Source organism: Polypterus senegalus, chromosome 4, assembly GCF_016835505.1.
Source record: "Polypterus senegalus isolate Bchr_013 chromosome 4, ASM1683550v1, whole genome shotgun sequence".
Classification (NCBI taxonomy): Eukaryota; Metazoa; Chordata; class Cladistia; order Polypteriformes; family Polypteridae; genus Polypterus; species Polypterus senegalus.
Genome location: NC_053157.1, coordinates 10,600,819 through 10,619,185, shown reverse-complemented (window position 1 = coordinate 10,619,185; position 18,367 = coordinate 10,600,819). Strand labels below are relative to the sequence as shown.

The 18,367-nt window shown below is 42.5% G+C and overlaps 1 protein-coding gene across 5 annotated transcripts in view; it reads right to left on the bottom strand.

Annotated features, from left to right (window-relative positions):
• dclk2a (doublecortin-like kinase 2a) overlaps nt 1-18,367 on the bottom strand; it is a 179,412-nt gene that overhangs the window by 39,036 nt on the left and 122,009 nt on the right. For all 5 annotated transcript variants that reach the window (XM_039750235.1, XM_039750236.1, XM_039750232.1 and 2 more), the window contains exons 4-6: nt 15,947-16,051; nt 10,618-10,668; nt 4,862-4,956 (exon numbers count right to left, since the gene is read on the bottom strand). In XM_039750235.1, coding sequence (XP_039606169.1) covers nt 4,862-4,956; nt 10,618-10,668; nt 15,947-16,051 — 251 coding nt within the window. The remainder of the gene's footprint in view (nt 1-4,861; nt 4,957-10,617; nt 10,669-15,946; nt 16,052-18,367) is intronic.

Genomic DNA, 18,367 nt, shown 5'->3' with positions numbered 1-18,367 from the left:
ACTAGATGTCAGTATTCACCTAAAAGAGTCACCACACAACACTTGAGCATTCAAACCGATTTGATGAAGCCCTACAGCCCATCCATGTCATTTTCTCTAAAATAGCGGCGAGTTGAGTTATGCAGGACCCTCAAGTCCTATCACCTACCACACTACTTGTTCCACATGTCTATCTTCAAGTCGGTCTCAACTTTGTTTGCAGTGAACATGGCCCACTCTTCCAGGAAGATTTGCTCCAGTGTGTGAGGGTTAGTCTGACGACTAACACTGCACTGCAGTTTTCCAGTAGGATCGCAGATTCCCAGTGAGGTGGACATCAGGGCTTGACTGGGCCACTTGAGGATATTCAGCCTTTGGCTGTTGAGCAACACCAAGGTTGCTTTGTCTTGGTGTTTTGGCTCAGCGTCCTGCTCAAAAATGAACTTTCACCCAAGATTCAGTTTTTTTTTTTTAGCAAACATCAACAGGTGTTCTTGCAGTATTTCTGCGTGTGTTTCCATTTTTTATTTACCTTCTCTTAACAAGTCGCCCTGTCATTGCTCATAACACGACCACTACATACTTCACTGCAGGTCTGGTGTCAGTCACATTTGGATCATGGATATCTCTTTGAGCTCCTTCTTGGTCTCATCAGACTCCAAACTGCCCTACATCAGGTAACTCTCACACTTTCTGGGAAAACTTCTCCAGGTCCTTTTTGAGTAATGGCTTCTTCCACGCAGATCAGGACTCTTGACATGGCTGACTGGAGCACCGTTCCTCCAGTCTTAGCTCCTGAGCTCCATCGCTCTTTCAAAGTGATCACTGGGCTCTTCTCTCACAAGCCTCCATTTTATTTGCACAGACAGGTTGGAAGGGTGGTCTCCCTGATCATTAAACCTAAGAGTGACATGTGGGCCATCCAGACATGTCATATTGTTTTCCCTTTCCCTGCTGTTTGCATTTGTAATCATTTATTTCTTAACTTTTTAACTTATTTTCGTGATTGCCCTTCAGATCCACGGTGATTCCTTAGCCGTGGGTTTTTGTCTTCAGCTCTCTCTGAATCGGTTCGCAGCTGAGTGTGAAGCGGCTGGGATAGGAATCAGCACCTCCAAATCCGAGAGCATGGTCCTCAGCCAGAAAAGGGTGGAGTGCCCCCTCAGGGTTGGGAGCGAGATCCTGCCCCAAGTGGAAGAGTTCAAGCCTCAGAGCCATAGAGGAGGACTGGCATGACGGGTCACCGGAAAAGTCGCATCTTAGTCTTGATTGTTGTATTGTTTTTACACTAAAGGCCCCAATTTCGTGACCCAAAGGCAGCAGTGGTTTGGCCGATTCAGTTTTTTTCTCCTGTATGACTAAGCCGGGATATTTGAACTCCGTTACTTGTTCAAGCTAAATAGCTCTTGATTCACTGCTTGGATGTGACTCGACAGACAGCGACAATGAGAACACTAAAGAAGATGCTCACGAACAACTGATCAATAATGAAGTTAGATTTATTTATTGAAATAAGAACAGTGCATATTAAACATTTGAGATGTAGCCAACTGGCTAGTTTGTATCTGTTATCCCATGCCAGGTGTTGATGTTCTTTGGAAAGCAGTCTGTCTCCATCCATCCATTATCCAATCCGCTATATCCTAACTACAGGGTCACGGGGTCTGCTGGAGCCAATCACAGCCAACGCAGGGCGCAAGGCAGGAAACAAACCCCAGACAGGGTGCCACACACACCCACACACCAAGCACACACACGGGACCATTTAGAATCGCCAATGCGCCTAACCTGCATGTCTTTGGATTGTGGGAGGAAACCCACGCAGACACGGGGAGGACATGCAAACTCCACGCAGGGAGGACCCGGGAAGCCAACCCAGGCCTCCTAACTGCGAGGCAGCAGTGCTACCCACTGCACCACCGTGCCGCCCGCAGCCCATCTCGAAGACAGAAAATCCTCTGTCTTGGTGGAAGGCGAATGAGGCAAAGTATCCCACTCTTGCCTTGTTGGCAAAATCATTCTTGTGTATTCCTGCTACCTCGACTCCCTCTGAGCGTCTCTTCTCAGCAGCTGGGAACATTGTCTCAAAGAAGAGAGCCAGCCTCGCGCCAGAGCACGGCGACATGCTCACGTTCCTGCACTGCAATCAGGAATATATGAACTGAATCTTTTATAAACTGTACATTATTGTTTTATTTCATTTGAATTGAAGCTTTATTTAAACTTTTGGACTTTAAGACACACAAGTAGCCATTTTTGGTTAAGTTAAATGCACTATGTGCACTTTAGTTTGTATTGTTTAATGTATTTCTTTTTTATTGTGATGGTCACACTAATATAAAAACATTTGATTATTTTCAAATTCATATGCTTCACTGGTTGTTATTTTAATTTGATTATTATTAATTTAAATCGTGTTAATGCAGAGACACCAGGGTGACATTCACAGGTGGACAGACGTGAGCAGATGAGATAAGACGTGCACTGGAGCCCAGAACAGGATTTGCAACCACAGGTCACAGGCATCAAAATAGTCAGGCATGAAATAATCGTGACTAATTGGAAAAAAAAACCCAACGATTAGTGGACTACCAAAATAATCATTAGTTGCAGCCCTAGCTGAATGCCTTAGACATGTGGAGTGTTGACTCTTTATACGATTCCTAGCCCTCTAACAGCCACTCCCAGAACGTTAAAATACTGAGGCTCTGTGTAAGAGAGGACAGACCCGACTATACTTCCTTAGAAGGCTGGCGTCCTTCAACATCTGCAATAAGATGCTGCAGATGTTCTACCAGACGGTTGTGGTGAGCACCCTCTTCTACGCGGTGGTGTGCTGGGGAGGCAGCATAAAGAAGAGGGACGCCTCATGCCTGGACAAACTGGTGAGGCAGGCTCTATTATAGGCACGGAGCTGGACAGTTTGACATCTGTGGCAGAGCAACGGGCGCTGAGCAGACTCCTGTCAATCATGGAGAATCCACTGAACAGGATCATCTCCAGACAGAGGAGCAGCTTCAGTGACAGACTGCTGTCACCGTCCTGCTCCACTGACAGACTGAGGAGACCCGACACTATGCGACTCTTCAATTCCACCCGGGGGGGTAAACGTTAACATTATACAAAGTTATTGTCTGTTATACCTGCATTGTTATCACTCTTTAATTTATTATTTTTTTTATCAGTATGCTGCTGCTGTAGTATGGGAATTTCACCTTGGGATGAATAAAGTATCTATCTATCTATCTATCTATCATATAGTGCCTTTCCCTTATCTATCTATCTATCTATCTATCTATCTATCTATCTATCTATCTTTTATATAGTGCCTTTCCTATCTATCTATCTATCTTTTATATAGTGCCTTTCATACCTAGCTATCTATCTTTTATATAGTGCCTTTCATATCTATCTATCTATCTATTTATCTATCTATCATATAGTGCATTTCCTATCTATCTAGCTATCTTTTATATAGTGCCTTTCATATCTATCTATCTATCTATCTATCAGAGGGGACTGGGTGGTCTCTTGGTCTGGAATCCCTGCAGATTTAATTTTTTTCTCCAGCCGTCTGGAGTTTTTTTTTTGTTTTTTCTCTCCACCCTGGCCATCGGACCTTACTCTTATTCTGTGTTAATTAATGTTGACTTATTTTATTTTTCTTACTGTGTCTTTTATTTTTCTATTTTTCATTATGTAAAGCACTTTGAGCTACTTTATGTATGAAAATGTGCGATATAAATAAATGTGGTTGTTGTTGTTGTATCTATCTATCTTAAAAATGACAAATTTCAAACATAAGCAATGTGGGGTACTATTCTACTGTATTTCAGGTCACTGGTTACAGAAATGATGTTATTTTTGAATTGGAACCTTTACTGGGGGTCTGGCCCCGACTCTTACTTATTATGTACTTCTACCTCATGAAGTAAATGATTCTTATAAACATCCCGATTTAGTGTGGCTTATGCTATAAATTCAGACTTGTATGAAATGTTGACTCATCAGCTCACCCAACACGACACCACTGTGCGACTTTCAGATGAGCTCAAGCCCAGAAAAGTCGTCAGATCCTGTCGACAGTGTCGGTGTTTGGTGTCAGCTTGGCACATTTAAGCCTTCACGTGCATCTGTGGATTCATCGGTCAATGGGGTTGACTGACAGAGATCTACTGAAGGATTCCCAAAGCCGCGGTCATGATGTCCATTACAGACGCATGACGGTTTTTAAGACGGTGATGTCTGCGAGACTGGAGATCACACACATTCACAACTCGTGTTCAGCCTTTTACTTTATGCACTGAGATTAGACAGGATTGCTTGAATCTTTGTTGTGCACTGTGGATGGTCAAAGGTGCAACATGCTACCAATGTGTCTTTGGAGAACGTTGTTCTCAAGCTCCTGGATTATTCTCTGACACATCTATTGGTGACATAGCGAATCTCAACCCATCCCTGTCTTGAAGACTCTGCCTTTTTGGGGGCTCCTTATATACTAGAATGCGACTGTCCCAACTCTTTCACATCAACTGTCTGAGCTCACCTTGTCACATCATTGTTAGTCCTACACTACACCTGTCCCAACTCTTCTCGAGAGCATTGCAGGCCGTCAATTTCAGAATAAACGTCAATCTTCCCAAAACAACGCAGTTGATTAGGTCCAACATGAAACGTCTTGTCTTTATACTGTTTGTGTTTGAACACAAGTCAAAGTAAATTTACAAATCACTCCTTTTCCATGCTGTTCCCAAACTTTTTTGGAATTGGAATTCATTTGGAAAATATCTACTCCATGTCTGGTGGTCACACCTAAAGCATCTGTTTTTTAAAACTCGCACAACGTGATGAGAAGGCTCTGAAATGTTTGGACACAACTTACCTTGAGACTTCGCAGACTGCCTGGACTGGTGGGTGAAGAGCTGGAAGACTTGGTAGACTTGGGTGTGGACAGTTGACTGGTGGGGGTCCCATTGACTAGGAGAGCAAAAAAAAAATAAGAAAAGTGACTGCTGGTCATTTCACACAATTTATTTTATATCTACAGCACCTTCGGAAAGTCTTCAGACCCTTTCACATTTGTCACATTTTGTTGTGCCCTTATGCTTAAATCGTTAAAATTTATTTTTTCCCCCCTCATCAAGCGACAATCAATATCTGTAATAAGTACATAAGTTTAATATGTCACTGTACTCTGTACAAAAAATATTTTATAAATCCACTCACATGTACAGCTAACACAAGGCCAGATTTAGCACACGGGGACTCATCATTTAGAACTGCTAGGCAAACATTAGAAGACAAGACAGGGACATCCGCGAAATGGGCAACGAGTACTGTTACTGTTTCTGTGTGACAGAGTCAACAAGACATTGGATCTTCATTTCCTTGATTGGAATGGCATGATTTACCCTAAGTGGGGGCCTGTACATGGAGAAAGGGAATAAAGCCTTGGAACATTGCCCGGCACACCTTTGAAGCCGACGGACGGATGGGAGATGCCATCATCCGAGCCAAAAAATCCTTCCAACGTAGCAACGAAAATGGTAGACTGTATACATGGAGCTCCCACTTCGGTAATGGTCTTGTCATGGCTTCCTTGTCTGTTATGCCACGTAAACCGTCATTAAAAAAGCTACGTTATTTCTCCTATGTGATTTCATGTCGCCGTATCACTAAAGGAGGAGTATCAATGTTTTATATTAGATCTATATAGTTTCAGGTTATGTAACATGCCGCAATTACAAAAGAAGTTTGTAGCTAGTGCCCAATGCTGGATTCAATATCCCAGAATGACAAAGCAAAAACAGGAGTTTAGGAATTTTCACAAATTTATTAAAAATAAAAAAGTTAATTATCCCAACCACACAAGTACTCCCAGGCTTTGTCGTGACATGTGATATTTGGCTCAGGTTCATCCCATTCCATTGACCATCACTTAGATGTTTCTACACCTTGTCTGGGGTGTGCCAATGAGAAATACAATTGAGTGGAGATAAGGATAATAAGATCAGATGCTGCAGATGTTCTATCAGACGGTTGTGGCGAGCACCCTCTTCTACTCGGTGGTGTGCTGGGGAGGCAGCATAAAGAAGAGGGACGTCTCACACCTGGACAAACTGGTGAGGAAGGCAGGCTCTATTGTAGGCATGGAGCTGGACAGTCTGACATCCGTGGCAGAGCGACGGGCGCTGGGCAGACTCCTGTCAATCATGGAGAATCCACTGAACAGGATCATCTCCAGACAGAGGAGCAGCTTCAGAGACAGACTGCGGTCACCGTCCTGCTCCACTGACAGACTGAGGAGACCCCACACTCTGCGACTCTTCAATTACACCCAGGGGGGTAAACGTTAACATTATAAAAAATTATTGTCTGTTTTACCTGCATTGTTATCACTCTTTAATTTAATATTGTTCTTTATCAGTATGCTGATGCTGGAGTATGGGAATTTCCCCTTGGGATTAAAAAAATCTATCTATCTATCTATCTATCTATCTATCTATCTATCTATCTATCTATCTATCTATCATATAGTGCCTTTCAAATCTATCTATCTATCTATCTATCTATCTATCTATCTATCTATCTATATATCGCAAACATTGGTCTGCAGAAGGTCGCACAGCTGACCAAAAACCAAGCCATTAGGTGAAAAGGAACTGCCCTGCAAAACTAGAGATAGGATTGTGTGGAAGCACAGACGTGGGGAAGGCTACAGAAATTTCTGCACTATTGGAGTATTGATGGATTAAATAATATAATTAAATGAATACAGTGATTCCTCACTATATCGCCCTTCGACTTTTGCGGCTTCACTCCATCGCGGATTTTAAATGTAAGCATATCTAAATATATATCATGGATTTTTCACTGGTTCGCGGATTTCTGCGGACAATGGGTCTTTTAATTTATGCTACACGCTTCCTCAGTTGGTTTGCCCAGTTGATTTCATACAAGGGATGCTATTGGCGGATGGCTGAGAAGCTACCCAATCAGAGCACGTATTAAATAAAACTCCTCAATGATATACAATATGCTTCCCATGCGGTGCTTCGCATACGTGAAAGCCCGAACGGCACATATTAATTTTTGATCGTTTGCTTTTCTTTGTCTCTCTGTTTCTCTCACATTCTCTGCTCCTGACGGAGAGGGTGTGAGCAGAGGGGCTGTTTGCACAGAGGCTGTTTGCCTAGAGGATATGGACGCTCCTCTAAAAAATGCTGAAAGACTACCTTCACATTGCTCCTTCCTTGCAGCTGCTTTGTCCGGCGGTGCTTCGCATACTTAAAAGCCCGAACAGCCCTATTGATATTTGATTGTTTGCTTCTCTCTCTCTCTGTCATTCTCTGCTCCTGACGCACACTCCTTTGAAGAGGAAGATATGTTTGCATTCCTTTAATTGTGAGATGGAACTGTCATCTCTGTCTTGTCATGGAGCACAGTTTAAACTTTTGACTAAAGGGTGTTATCTCATGTCTAGAGGGCTCTAATAATGTTAAAAAACGTATTTAGAAGTTAAACAGGTTTTCTATGGTCTAACTGCGAAAATATTCGATTTATAAATAAAGAATCCTACTTTGCGGACATTCATTTATCGCGGTAGAGTCTGGAACGGATTAACCGCGATAAACGAGGGTTTACTGTATAGAGAAAACAACCCAGCACAACAGACAAAGAGGAGAACAAATGTAATAAATCACAAAATAAATGGCACCAATCGAACCTGTAAACTACACATCCCAGCACTCCAATACATACAGTACACAAATAAGACAAACGTTTTGACAACAGACAATGCCCACACAGTTCTGTCACATCTTTGTAGTCTTTGTTTTCGCTCTTTTTTTTTGCACAGTCTCCAGAATGCAGTATCCCAGCTTACCCAATCTTGACCCTTTTAACTGTCCTTTCCATTTCTTTCTGTAGCACGTTGGCTGAGAAAGTCTTTGTGGTGGCCACATCCAAACTGGAAAGGGCTTCGACCTTTAAGAATCTCCTATGTGGCCCTTGGTTAGGCTAGACCACAACAGGCTAAAAACATTCCTGACATGATGCCTGCGGAAAATTCTCGGAATCTTGCTCAAAGACCGCCTACAAAACGAAATGATAAGGATCACAAGGCTCCAATAACCCGTATAGCTGAAGAAATTCAGAGAAGAAGGCTACACTAGTTTGGCCATGTGTGGAGAATGGACGAAAACCGTCTCCCTTATGGACTGCTATGGCGAAACTGGAAGGTACAACAAAATGCGCCTTAAAAAAACTTTGGCACACCAAGATGAGGATGACATTGACTCAGCCTAATGGAGGGCAAAGTGATAGCACAAGATCGAGCCGGCTGGAAGCAAATCCTACAAAACCCATCGGAACCTACAGTGGCGTACTGACTCCGAGGGCAGCCTCGTCCAGATGCCTGCTAAAGGACTGACAACAAAGAAATGTCATCTGGACTGCAAGGGTGGGAGACTTGTCTGTATTGGAGTTACACAAGGCTGATCAAACCTTGCTAAAGAAATAGCAAGTCCACGAGCAAGAGAGAGAGAGAGAGAAAAGCCACACATTGGTCTTGCTAATGACGGAAGCTGACTGATCACAAGCTGTCCAGCAGATGTAACTTTAATGGCGACCGAGGAGACTGTGTGTAAAAAGTCAAAGAGAAAATGGCCGTACTGCCCTCAACCAGAAGGTGCGATCAAGGTGGAGAAGGAGAAGAGCTCCTGAACAAAGAAAGAAACTGCACTGAAGATCCATTGATGTGGGCAGAGAAGCTGACCAGGAAAGAAACAGACCATTACCTACGCCTAATCATAAGTACATCTGCTTTGATCCCAAGAACAATTAATTGTAACATAGAAGTTAGTATTAGATGGCTTTATTCTATGGCATTGATATCACTGTAACTGAAAAGTGATAAGTCTTAAGCTGTTGTAGGTTTCTCTCCTAAATCTAGTAGAGAAATTCAGAGTAACATCTCGCAAAGAGATGTGAAGAGAGTGAAAAAGGGCAAAAACGTGAGTTGTGAGCACATAACTGTCAAAGGTGCAGACGCTAGGGACTTTAAAACAAGCCAAAGAAGTTATCCATTTGAATATTAGAACAATCTAGACACAAACAGGCCACTCAGCCCAACAAAGTTCGCCAGTCCTGTCCACTTAATTCTTCAAGTTTTGAAGGTCCCTAAAGTTCTACTGTCTACCACACCACTTGGTCACTTATTCCATGTTTCTGTGGTTCTCTATTTGTGCAAAATTCACCCTTCACAAGTTTCCAACTGTGTCCCCGTGTTATTGATAAACTCATTTTAAAGTCACCGTCTCAATCCACTGGATTAATTCAATTCATAATTCATAAACTGTAAAGGCTCAGCTCTCTTAATCTTTCCTCATAACTCATCTCCTGTAGCCCTGGATTCAGCCCAGTTGCTCTTCTCTGGACTTTTGTAGTCTGGAGACCAAAACTGTACAACAGTACTCTACCTCCTAAGCCACATGAACGGAAGATCAGAATTCATAAGTGTTGAGCCTTTATGAAAAGTTCAACTGGATGACCTTTGTATACATTTTTCTTTTAGTTTTTGGGACTTTGGGATTTTACTCTAATTATTGTAAACAATCACCATTTTCCTTCCTTATTGATTTTTGCGTGTATTTGCTATTAGAGTGTGTTTCAAAGGTCCACAGGACTCTGTTTTTGTCTCTGCACCTGTATATTAATTGCACTCTTTGTGTTTAACCCAACATTTTTGCCTGTGACTCTGTGTCTTACATCTCTCCTGCTGATTCTGTCCGGTCCTGAACTACAAGGATGCCCAGTGTGTAGTTTGGTGCCAACATTCCCACTACAAGGTCCGGGGTGTCGCAGAGCTGTGAAATTAACTCTTTCAGGGCTGATGTTGACTTTTATCAAAATTCAGGGGTAGAGAACAGTAATCAGCTATAATATGCAACAAAACTTGCCCTTAGATTTTAGTTCGACTCTCTTTGCTAAAAGGAAAATGACATAGCTGTGTTCATTCAACCTCGATTTCCTATGCGTGCATGAGTAGCGAACAACAAACAACCTCTAAAATGGCATCAACATCTGGCAAGAGACCAAAGCGAATGTGCAAAGCAAAATACTCTATGGACGTTTTACGTAATTTCATTGAACAGGACTCTTACTTGTCAAAGTCCAAGTTTAATTTAAGTGCATCTAGAGAAAGTGAGGTTCAAGCATCATCTGATCGTGGTGCTTAACACTTTCATGTAGCTGATGTGCCTACATCAGCATTCACCTGGAAGGACTACCACTTATGATGACAGGAGGTACAAACCATATTACGTCACACTGCCATTGGTGCCCACCTGCTGTGCGAAGACAGCCAGGCAGCCGGCCCACTGGGCACTCCTGCTGACCATCGAGGCGCCCCTGCATGTCGCCAGAGATGCCGAACATGCGCCAACAGCAGCCATAGCACATAGCAAACAGACGTTTTATGTCGACTTATGTACATAAAACCATTGCTTTGTGTGCTTTTCAGAAAAATGAGTTTTTTGGAAAACATATTTAGCCCTCAAAGAGTTAATTGAGTTTTTTCACCCAAATATGACAAACCTCACATACAAACATTAATACCATGTCACTTTATTGGCTTACCTGGTGACTTGACTGGAGAATAACTGGAAGAAAAGTGTCCTGCTCGCCTCACTGCACTCATCCAGGGCCAACGAGAATCAGTCAGAGGAGAATGATGGGAAAGAAAAAGGGATGAATTAGAAAACAGAGGTCAAGTGTGCTAAACAAGATTGGTGACAACCTTTCTGTAATAACATCAAAGCTCGAGTTGACACTGGAGTTATTCCTGTCACCTACACCTCTGTTAGCACCGTTCCTACTCTATGCCCACTTAGATATCTTGGTGTCTGTCTTTTAAGCTTAATTCAGATTCTTCTTTTAAAGGCTGATCTTACTGACTAACTGTATACAGCAGTACCTCGGTATACATCCGTTTTGGAGTAAGTCCAACTTGGTATACGTCCTGTTTGGATGCAAAAAAGTTTGCTTGGTACACGACCTTTGTTTGGAATACGACTCGCGTGCTAGAACACCGCACGCTACCCTTGTTTACCTCTCTCGACACAAAGCCACGACTGCCCACGAGCGTCAGTACGCCAGTTGCTACCATTCAGTGAACACCCCGCACTATAACTCTGTGAATTTTCACGTGATTTTTTTTTGTTTTTTCACGTAAATTTGAATTGATTGTTGAAAAGTATGAAGGTGGCATGTGTATCCTGGACTTGGCTGCTGCATACCGTTACTGTAACGCACTCCTCTCAGGACTACCCAAGAAAGACATAAATCGTTTGCAACGAGTGCAGAATGCAGCTGCTAGAATCCTAACTAGGAAAAAGAAATCTGAACACATATCTCTCCAGTTTTGATGTCACTACACTGGTTACCTGTGTCATTCAGGATTGACTTTAAAACTCTGCTTATGGTTTATAAAGCCTTAAATAATCTCGGTCTTATATATCAGAATGCCTGACACCTTATACTCCAAATCGTAACCTCAGATCCTCAAATGAGTGTCTCCTTAGAATTCCAAGAACAAAACTTAAAAGAAGTGGTGAGGCGGGCGGCCTTCTGCTGCTATGCACCTAAAATCTGGAATAGCCTGCCAACAGGAATTCGCCAGACTGATACAGTAGAGCAGTTTAAAACACTGCTGAAAACACATTACTTTAACATGGCCTTTTTATAACTTCACTTTAACTTAATCCTGATACTCTGTATGTTCAATCTCCTCAAAATAACTATTCATGGTGGCTCTAAAATCCGTACTGACCCCTACTCTCTCTTCTGTTTCTTTTTCCGGCCTGCGCCACCTCCACCTACTCAAAGCTTCATGATGCACCAACATTGATGGATGGATTAAAAGGCAGAAGTCTACGTGACCATCATCATCATCAAGTCCCTCCGTGAGAACCCTAAATCCAAAGAGGACTGTTTCATTTATGTTAGGTAGAATGTCCAGAGGGGACTGGGTGGTCTCATGGTCTGGAATCCCTACAGATTTTATTTTTTCTTCAGCCGTCTGGAGTTTTTTTTGTTTTTTCTGTCCCCCCTGGCCATTGAACCTTACTCTTATTCTATGTTAATTCATGTTGATTTATTTTATTTTCTTATTGTGTCTTTTATTTTTCTATTCTTTATTATGTAAAGCACTTTGAGCTACTGTTTGTATGAAAATGTGCTATAGAAATAAATGTTGTTGTTGTTGATATGCCGAAAATGATGGTATCTACGAAAAACTGTGAAAAACAAAGACGTAATTAAAAAGTAAAGTGAGGTTAAATTTTCATTTATTTCATCTATTTGCTTTTGTATTTATGTATTTTAGTATTAAGCCGTGTTTAAATTATTTTATACAACCCCATCAATGTATAATATGCCAATAACAATAGGATTTTTTTCATGGGAACAGATTAATCATCCATCCATCCATTGTCCAACCCGCTGAATCCGAATACAGGGTCACGGGGGTCTGCTGGAGCCAATCCCAGCCAACACAGGGCACAAGGCAGGAACCAATCCTGGGCAGGATGCCAACCCACCGCAGGACACACACAAACACACCCAAACACCAAGCACACACTAGGGCCAATGTAGAATCGCCAATCCACCTAACCTGCATGTCTTTGGATTGTGGGAGGAAACCGAGTGCCGGAGGAAACCCACGCAGACACGGGGAGAACATGCAAACTCCACGCAGGGAGGACCCGGGAAGTGAACCTGCAGGTCTCCTAACTGCGAGGCAGCAGCGCTACCACTGCGCCACCGTGCCGCCCACAGATTAATCATTTTCCATTTATTTCTTATGGGAAAAATGTGTTTGGTATACAGTGCAGGCCAAAAGTTTGGACACACCTCCTCAGTCAATGTCTTTCTTTATTTTCATGACCATTTACATTGGTAGATGGTTTTATTTCAGGTGACTACGTGTTGAAGCTCATCGAGAGAATGCCAAGAGTGTGCAAAGCAGTAATCAGAGCAAAGGGTGGCCATTTTGAAGAAACTAGAATATAAAACATGTTTTCAGTTATTTCACCTTTTTTTGTTAAGTACATAACTCCACATGTGTTCATTCATTGTTTTGATGCCTTCAGTGAGAATCTACCAATGAAAATGGTCATGAAAATAAAGAAAGCACATTGAATGAGGAGATGTGTCCAAACTTTTGGCCTGTACTGTAAGTCAAAGGATCTGGAACAGATTAAGGACGTATACCGAGGTACCACTGTAATCTTTAAATTCTGATCTATAGTTAATCCTTATGTTCCTTTAGTCAGAGTGACAAGCCCATACAATTTGAGCTGTACGACAAAGTGGGCATTGCCCATTCTGTTAGGCTTTAGTGGCACACCAGGCAAATCAAGACAGCTAATTTAACAGGGACGCAGGCCAAACCCCCCACTAACATTTCAAACTATGAGGCTGAACTGCAGTGTGCAGCCATCTCAGCCCTCGACTTCATCCGATAGGCTGGGACTACTTCAATGAGGGAACTTCAGTATCTGAACTCTTGTGCCAGAATGAGTAACGCTTCTCTCTATGAAGCTGCAGACGACACAGCAAAAGAGGTAACTGAGGAAAGCACAGTGTTCCACCAAGGACCACGTCACAAAGAGAAAGAGTATACCAACACGCAAAGGAATCCTCCACTCGAACCCGGAGCAACAATTCCCCACAACATTGGACAACATCTTTAAAGGCTTGGTATCGTAAAACTGGTGCTAAGATAAATATGAACTCTAAATAGCCTATAAATTTGTCCATATACAGTATATTGTCACACATTCTCATCGGAGGACCTTCTGATAGACTCAGTCAAGGTATGTAGAAACCCGCCGAGACGAGAGCGGGCGCTGCTGGTAGCCACCGAAAAGCGACCCGCCACACAGAGCTCCACTAGAAGCAACTGCAATCAACTCCTCTTTATTATTGAATTCCCACATATAGGATGCACCCCCAATAGTGTTGTTACCTTTCTTTTGCTTTTATGTTGTCCGCAAATAATAAAAAGGATCTCCCAATTGTGGCACCAAACTTTATTTTGCTATCTGAAGAACCTGTCATTCCCACACCCGGCCACAATACGGAAGATTGACGGCTGTTCTACCACAGACGTCTCTTCTGTTATCCGCCCTCCTGGACCCGCCCCTTCCTGTCTGGAACCCATTTTACCACAATTTTGGCCATTTTGAGTCAGTTCAATTCTGAGCTCCCGTCTGAAAGGACCTGTTGCATGCTTTTCCATTGTTGTCTTATTTCAATTATATGGGGTCTCCAGGGTGGTGCCCCAACACTTTGACAGTGTTTTGTTTTCTCATTTCTTGACATATTTAAAAGGGTGGAGTGGTGGCTCTGAGGCTAAGGTTCTGCGCTTGTATCCCGAAGGTTGCCGGTTCGAATCCCCATCACTGCCAAAAAAAGATCCTACTCTGCTGGGCCCTTGAGCAAGGCCCTCAACCTTCAATTGCTCCAGGGGTGCCGTACAATGACTGACCTTGCACTCTGACCCCATGGGGTATGCGAAAACTACCAAATTCCTAATACAAGAAATTGTATAAGGTGAAATAAAGAACAAAAAAAAAATAAATATTGTGACGCTTGGGTCACAAAGTTGCACAGATACACTCAGAAGATTCTAGAGACAAAAACTTCAAACAAACATAAGTCTCTTTTAGGAGTGAACCGGGCTCCGTGTGTACCCGGAGGGCACAGCTCCATCTCCCAATTAAAAGAATAGAAAAATCTTCCCCTTTCATAGGGAGCGGGAGCCCCAAAAGGAGCAGAGGGGCAAGAGAGACAAGGCAGTGAGCCCAAAGGACTAAGCTGCAGTACAGGCTTTTAAACGTTTGAAGTGCCACGCGAGATGCAGATCACATGGCACGGCAGCGGCAACAACAAGGCTCAAGCTGATCGAGCAAAGAGGAGGAAAAATACTGTATTTGTTTCCCTTTGAATCACCGTTGAAAATGGGGTTTCGGAGGAGCGACCACGTCTCCTTGGGGGTGCGTTCAGCCAGTTCACACACGTGTGCCTTGGGGACAGCCTGAAAGCTCTGCTGGTGGTAATTCCTCACTGATCCAAAAGATGGCACTGTTTACAAACGCCTCTTCTCTTCCTCCCATTACAGACCAGATGATTGACAGCCTGATCACCTCTGATGTCACTTCTGGTGTCCGTCCCCCTGGACCCGCCTTTTCCTAACCTGGCCTGACCGCGCCATTTTAGAGCAGTCACTTTTTCTTCCCCTTTCTCAATGCGTTTCCATGCCACATTTATTTTCAATTTGCTTGCGGATGCCCCAATTCTTTATGCTTGTGTGTTTTCCATTATAATATACTGTATATTGCACTTGTCATGGTTCTAAAATCCTTGCGTTTATCAATACATTGTATTATTCTGTTTCTTAAAACGAGTGGTCTTCAGTTACCTTGATATAATTCTAAAGGCCAGAGATCGCCTCATAAAACAGAGAAAGGTACAGTATATAAAGTAAGAGCCTTACCGAATTATTTAATTAATTGCTGGCATTGCTGAAGGCAAGATGAATAATTAATTAACCAAGTTAAATCTCTTCTTACTCCAACAGAGCCTTGACACCACCAACTGCGTAACATAATCAGCTCTAACAATTTGAAATGCACTTTTTAATCTACTGTTGTGGTCCATTACATTTCTCACTGGTATGCTGATATGGTCGCCTTTGGCCCTTTTATGCCATGTAGCAGATATATTTTTTATACACATATATTTTAACAATCGGCTAGCCTTGGCCGCACACAAGCTTGAGTGAGAGTCTGAGCAATTGGGAAAGGGCTGCGTGTCTCTTTTTCCATCAATACATTTTCTAACGGGCCTTTCAGAGGGCGAATTGAAAACAATGAAAGACTCACCCATGAAGGAGAAACTCTACCTGAGGAAGGAGATTTGATCCTCCGGGAGAGTCCAGGACTTTTGGATCCAGACGGCCGTACGGGAGTAGCTGATCGTGAATATGGAGACTTCATGATGCGACACTCTGTGGAAAGAACAACATTTTCACAATTTTTAATGTTGCTGTGAAAACACTTTGAACAGCAGGACTGTGCGGCAGAGGGAGAGAAAGTAAACAGACAACTTATTTTAAGACTTTACAGTATTAACCCGGGCGGCATTGTGGCGCAGTGAGTAGTGCTGCTGCCTCGCAGTTCGCTTCCCGGTCCTCCTTGTGTGGCGTTTGCATGTTCTCCCCGTGTCTGCGTGGGTTTCCTCCCACAGTCCAAAGACATGCAGGTCAGGTGCATTGGTGATCCTAAATTGACCCTAGTGTGTGTGTGTTGGTGCGTGTGCCCTGCAGTGGGCTGGCACCCTGCCCGGGGTTTGTTTCCTGCCTTGCGCCCTGTGTTGGCTGGGATTGGCTCCAGCAGACCCCGTGACCCTGTAGTTAGGATTTATCGGGTTGGATGCTGGATGGATGGATGGACAATATTAACCCAACACAATTATATTCAATACTTTATGGAATTACAAGACTCAAAAGGGACACCATGCTTGCACAAAAGACTATAAGTGCCCAAAGGGCAAAGGAGAGAACCTGCCATGGGAGGAAGATGAAAACCTCCATACAGCTTTGGGACAAAGGGAGCCTTAAGGCGACAAATAAAGGGGGTCCGGGACACAAAATCTTTGAGCATCCTGTGCATGCTGTGTTCAAGCATTTCACATCGCAGCATGTACAGAACTGCATCTAAAAATGTCAGTCAATAATAACAGAAGAAGTTGAGTAAAATGTAGTGGAAAAAGAGGATGGAGGAAAATAAGAGGCTATGTGTGGTAATGCTGTGCACCCCCCATGATGTGTTGTTAAATTTATACTACATTCTTATCTAGGTACCATATAGCGCCTTTCACATTTATTTCTTTTATATCAAACTATCTCTTGCATAGTGTATTCCATATCTGCAATCAAACGTAGTTCCATTCATATCTATATTTTCAAGGTTATTTTTTAATATCAGTTATATATTAAATGTCTAATCTGTGTGCCTACCTGTCTTTTGATAATATAGTTCCTTTCTTATCTATTGTATAGTGCCTTTCATATCTATCTATCTATTATATAATTCCTTTCATATCTATTATATAGTGCCTTTCACTTCCATCTATCTGTTATACAGTGCCTTTCTTATCTATCTACAGTATCTATCTATCTATCTATCTGTTATATGGTGCTTTTCACATCTATCTATCGATTTATTATATAGTGCCTTTCACATCTAGGTATCTATCTATCTATCTAATATATAGTGCCTTTCATATCTATCTATCTATCTATCTATCATATAGTGCCTTTCATTTCATATCTATCTATTATATAGTGCCTTTCTTACCTGTCTATCTATCTGTTATGTAGTGCCTTTCATATCTATCTATCACTATTTATTATATAGTGCCTTTCACATCAGTATCTATCTGTTATATAGTGCCTTTCACCTATATCTGTCTATCATATAACGCATTTCAGTTTTTGATAAATTTGCAAATGTTTCTGAAAACAAATGCTCACTTTGTCCTTATAGGTTGTTGAGTGTAGACTAATGGGCAAAAATGGCAAATTTATCCATTTAAAATGAAATCTACAACCCATCCCCTGTAGCCCTGGGATCAGCCTAATCACTCTTCTCTGGACCTTCTCTAGTGCTGTTATGTCCTTTTTGTAGACCAAACATGCCCACAGGACTCCACATGAGGCCTCACCAGAGTGTTACAAAGACTGAGCAGAACCTCCTGTGACTTGTACTCCACACATCAAGGCGCTATATAACCTGACAGTCTGTTTGCCTTCTTCTTTTGCTTCTGCACACTGTCTGGAGGTTGATAGCTTAGAGTCCACTACGACTCCTAAATCCTTCTCATAAGGTGGACTCTTGATTTTCTGACCGCCCTTTGTGTATTCAAACCTCACATTTTTACTTCCTATGTGTAATTCTTTACTTTTACTGACATTACATTTCATCGTCCACAAATCTGCCCAAGCCTGTCTGTTGTCCAAGTCCCTCTGTGATGATATAATGGATTCCAAATTATCTGCCAATCCACCTATCTTGGTATCATCTGCCAGTTTAACCAGCTTGTTCCGTATATTCCTATCCAAATCATTTCTATATATTAAGAATAGCAGCGGTCCCAGCACTGACCCCTGCTGGTCACCACTCTTAACGTCACCCAAGTCTGATGAGGTTCCTCACACCATCACCCACTGCTTCCTTCCTGTGTCTGAGCCAATTCTGCACCCACCTACACACCACACCCTGAACTGCCATTTCTTTTAGTTTGATGCCCAACCTCTCATGTG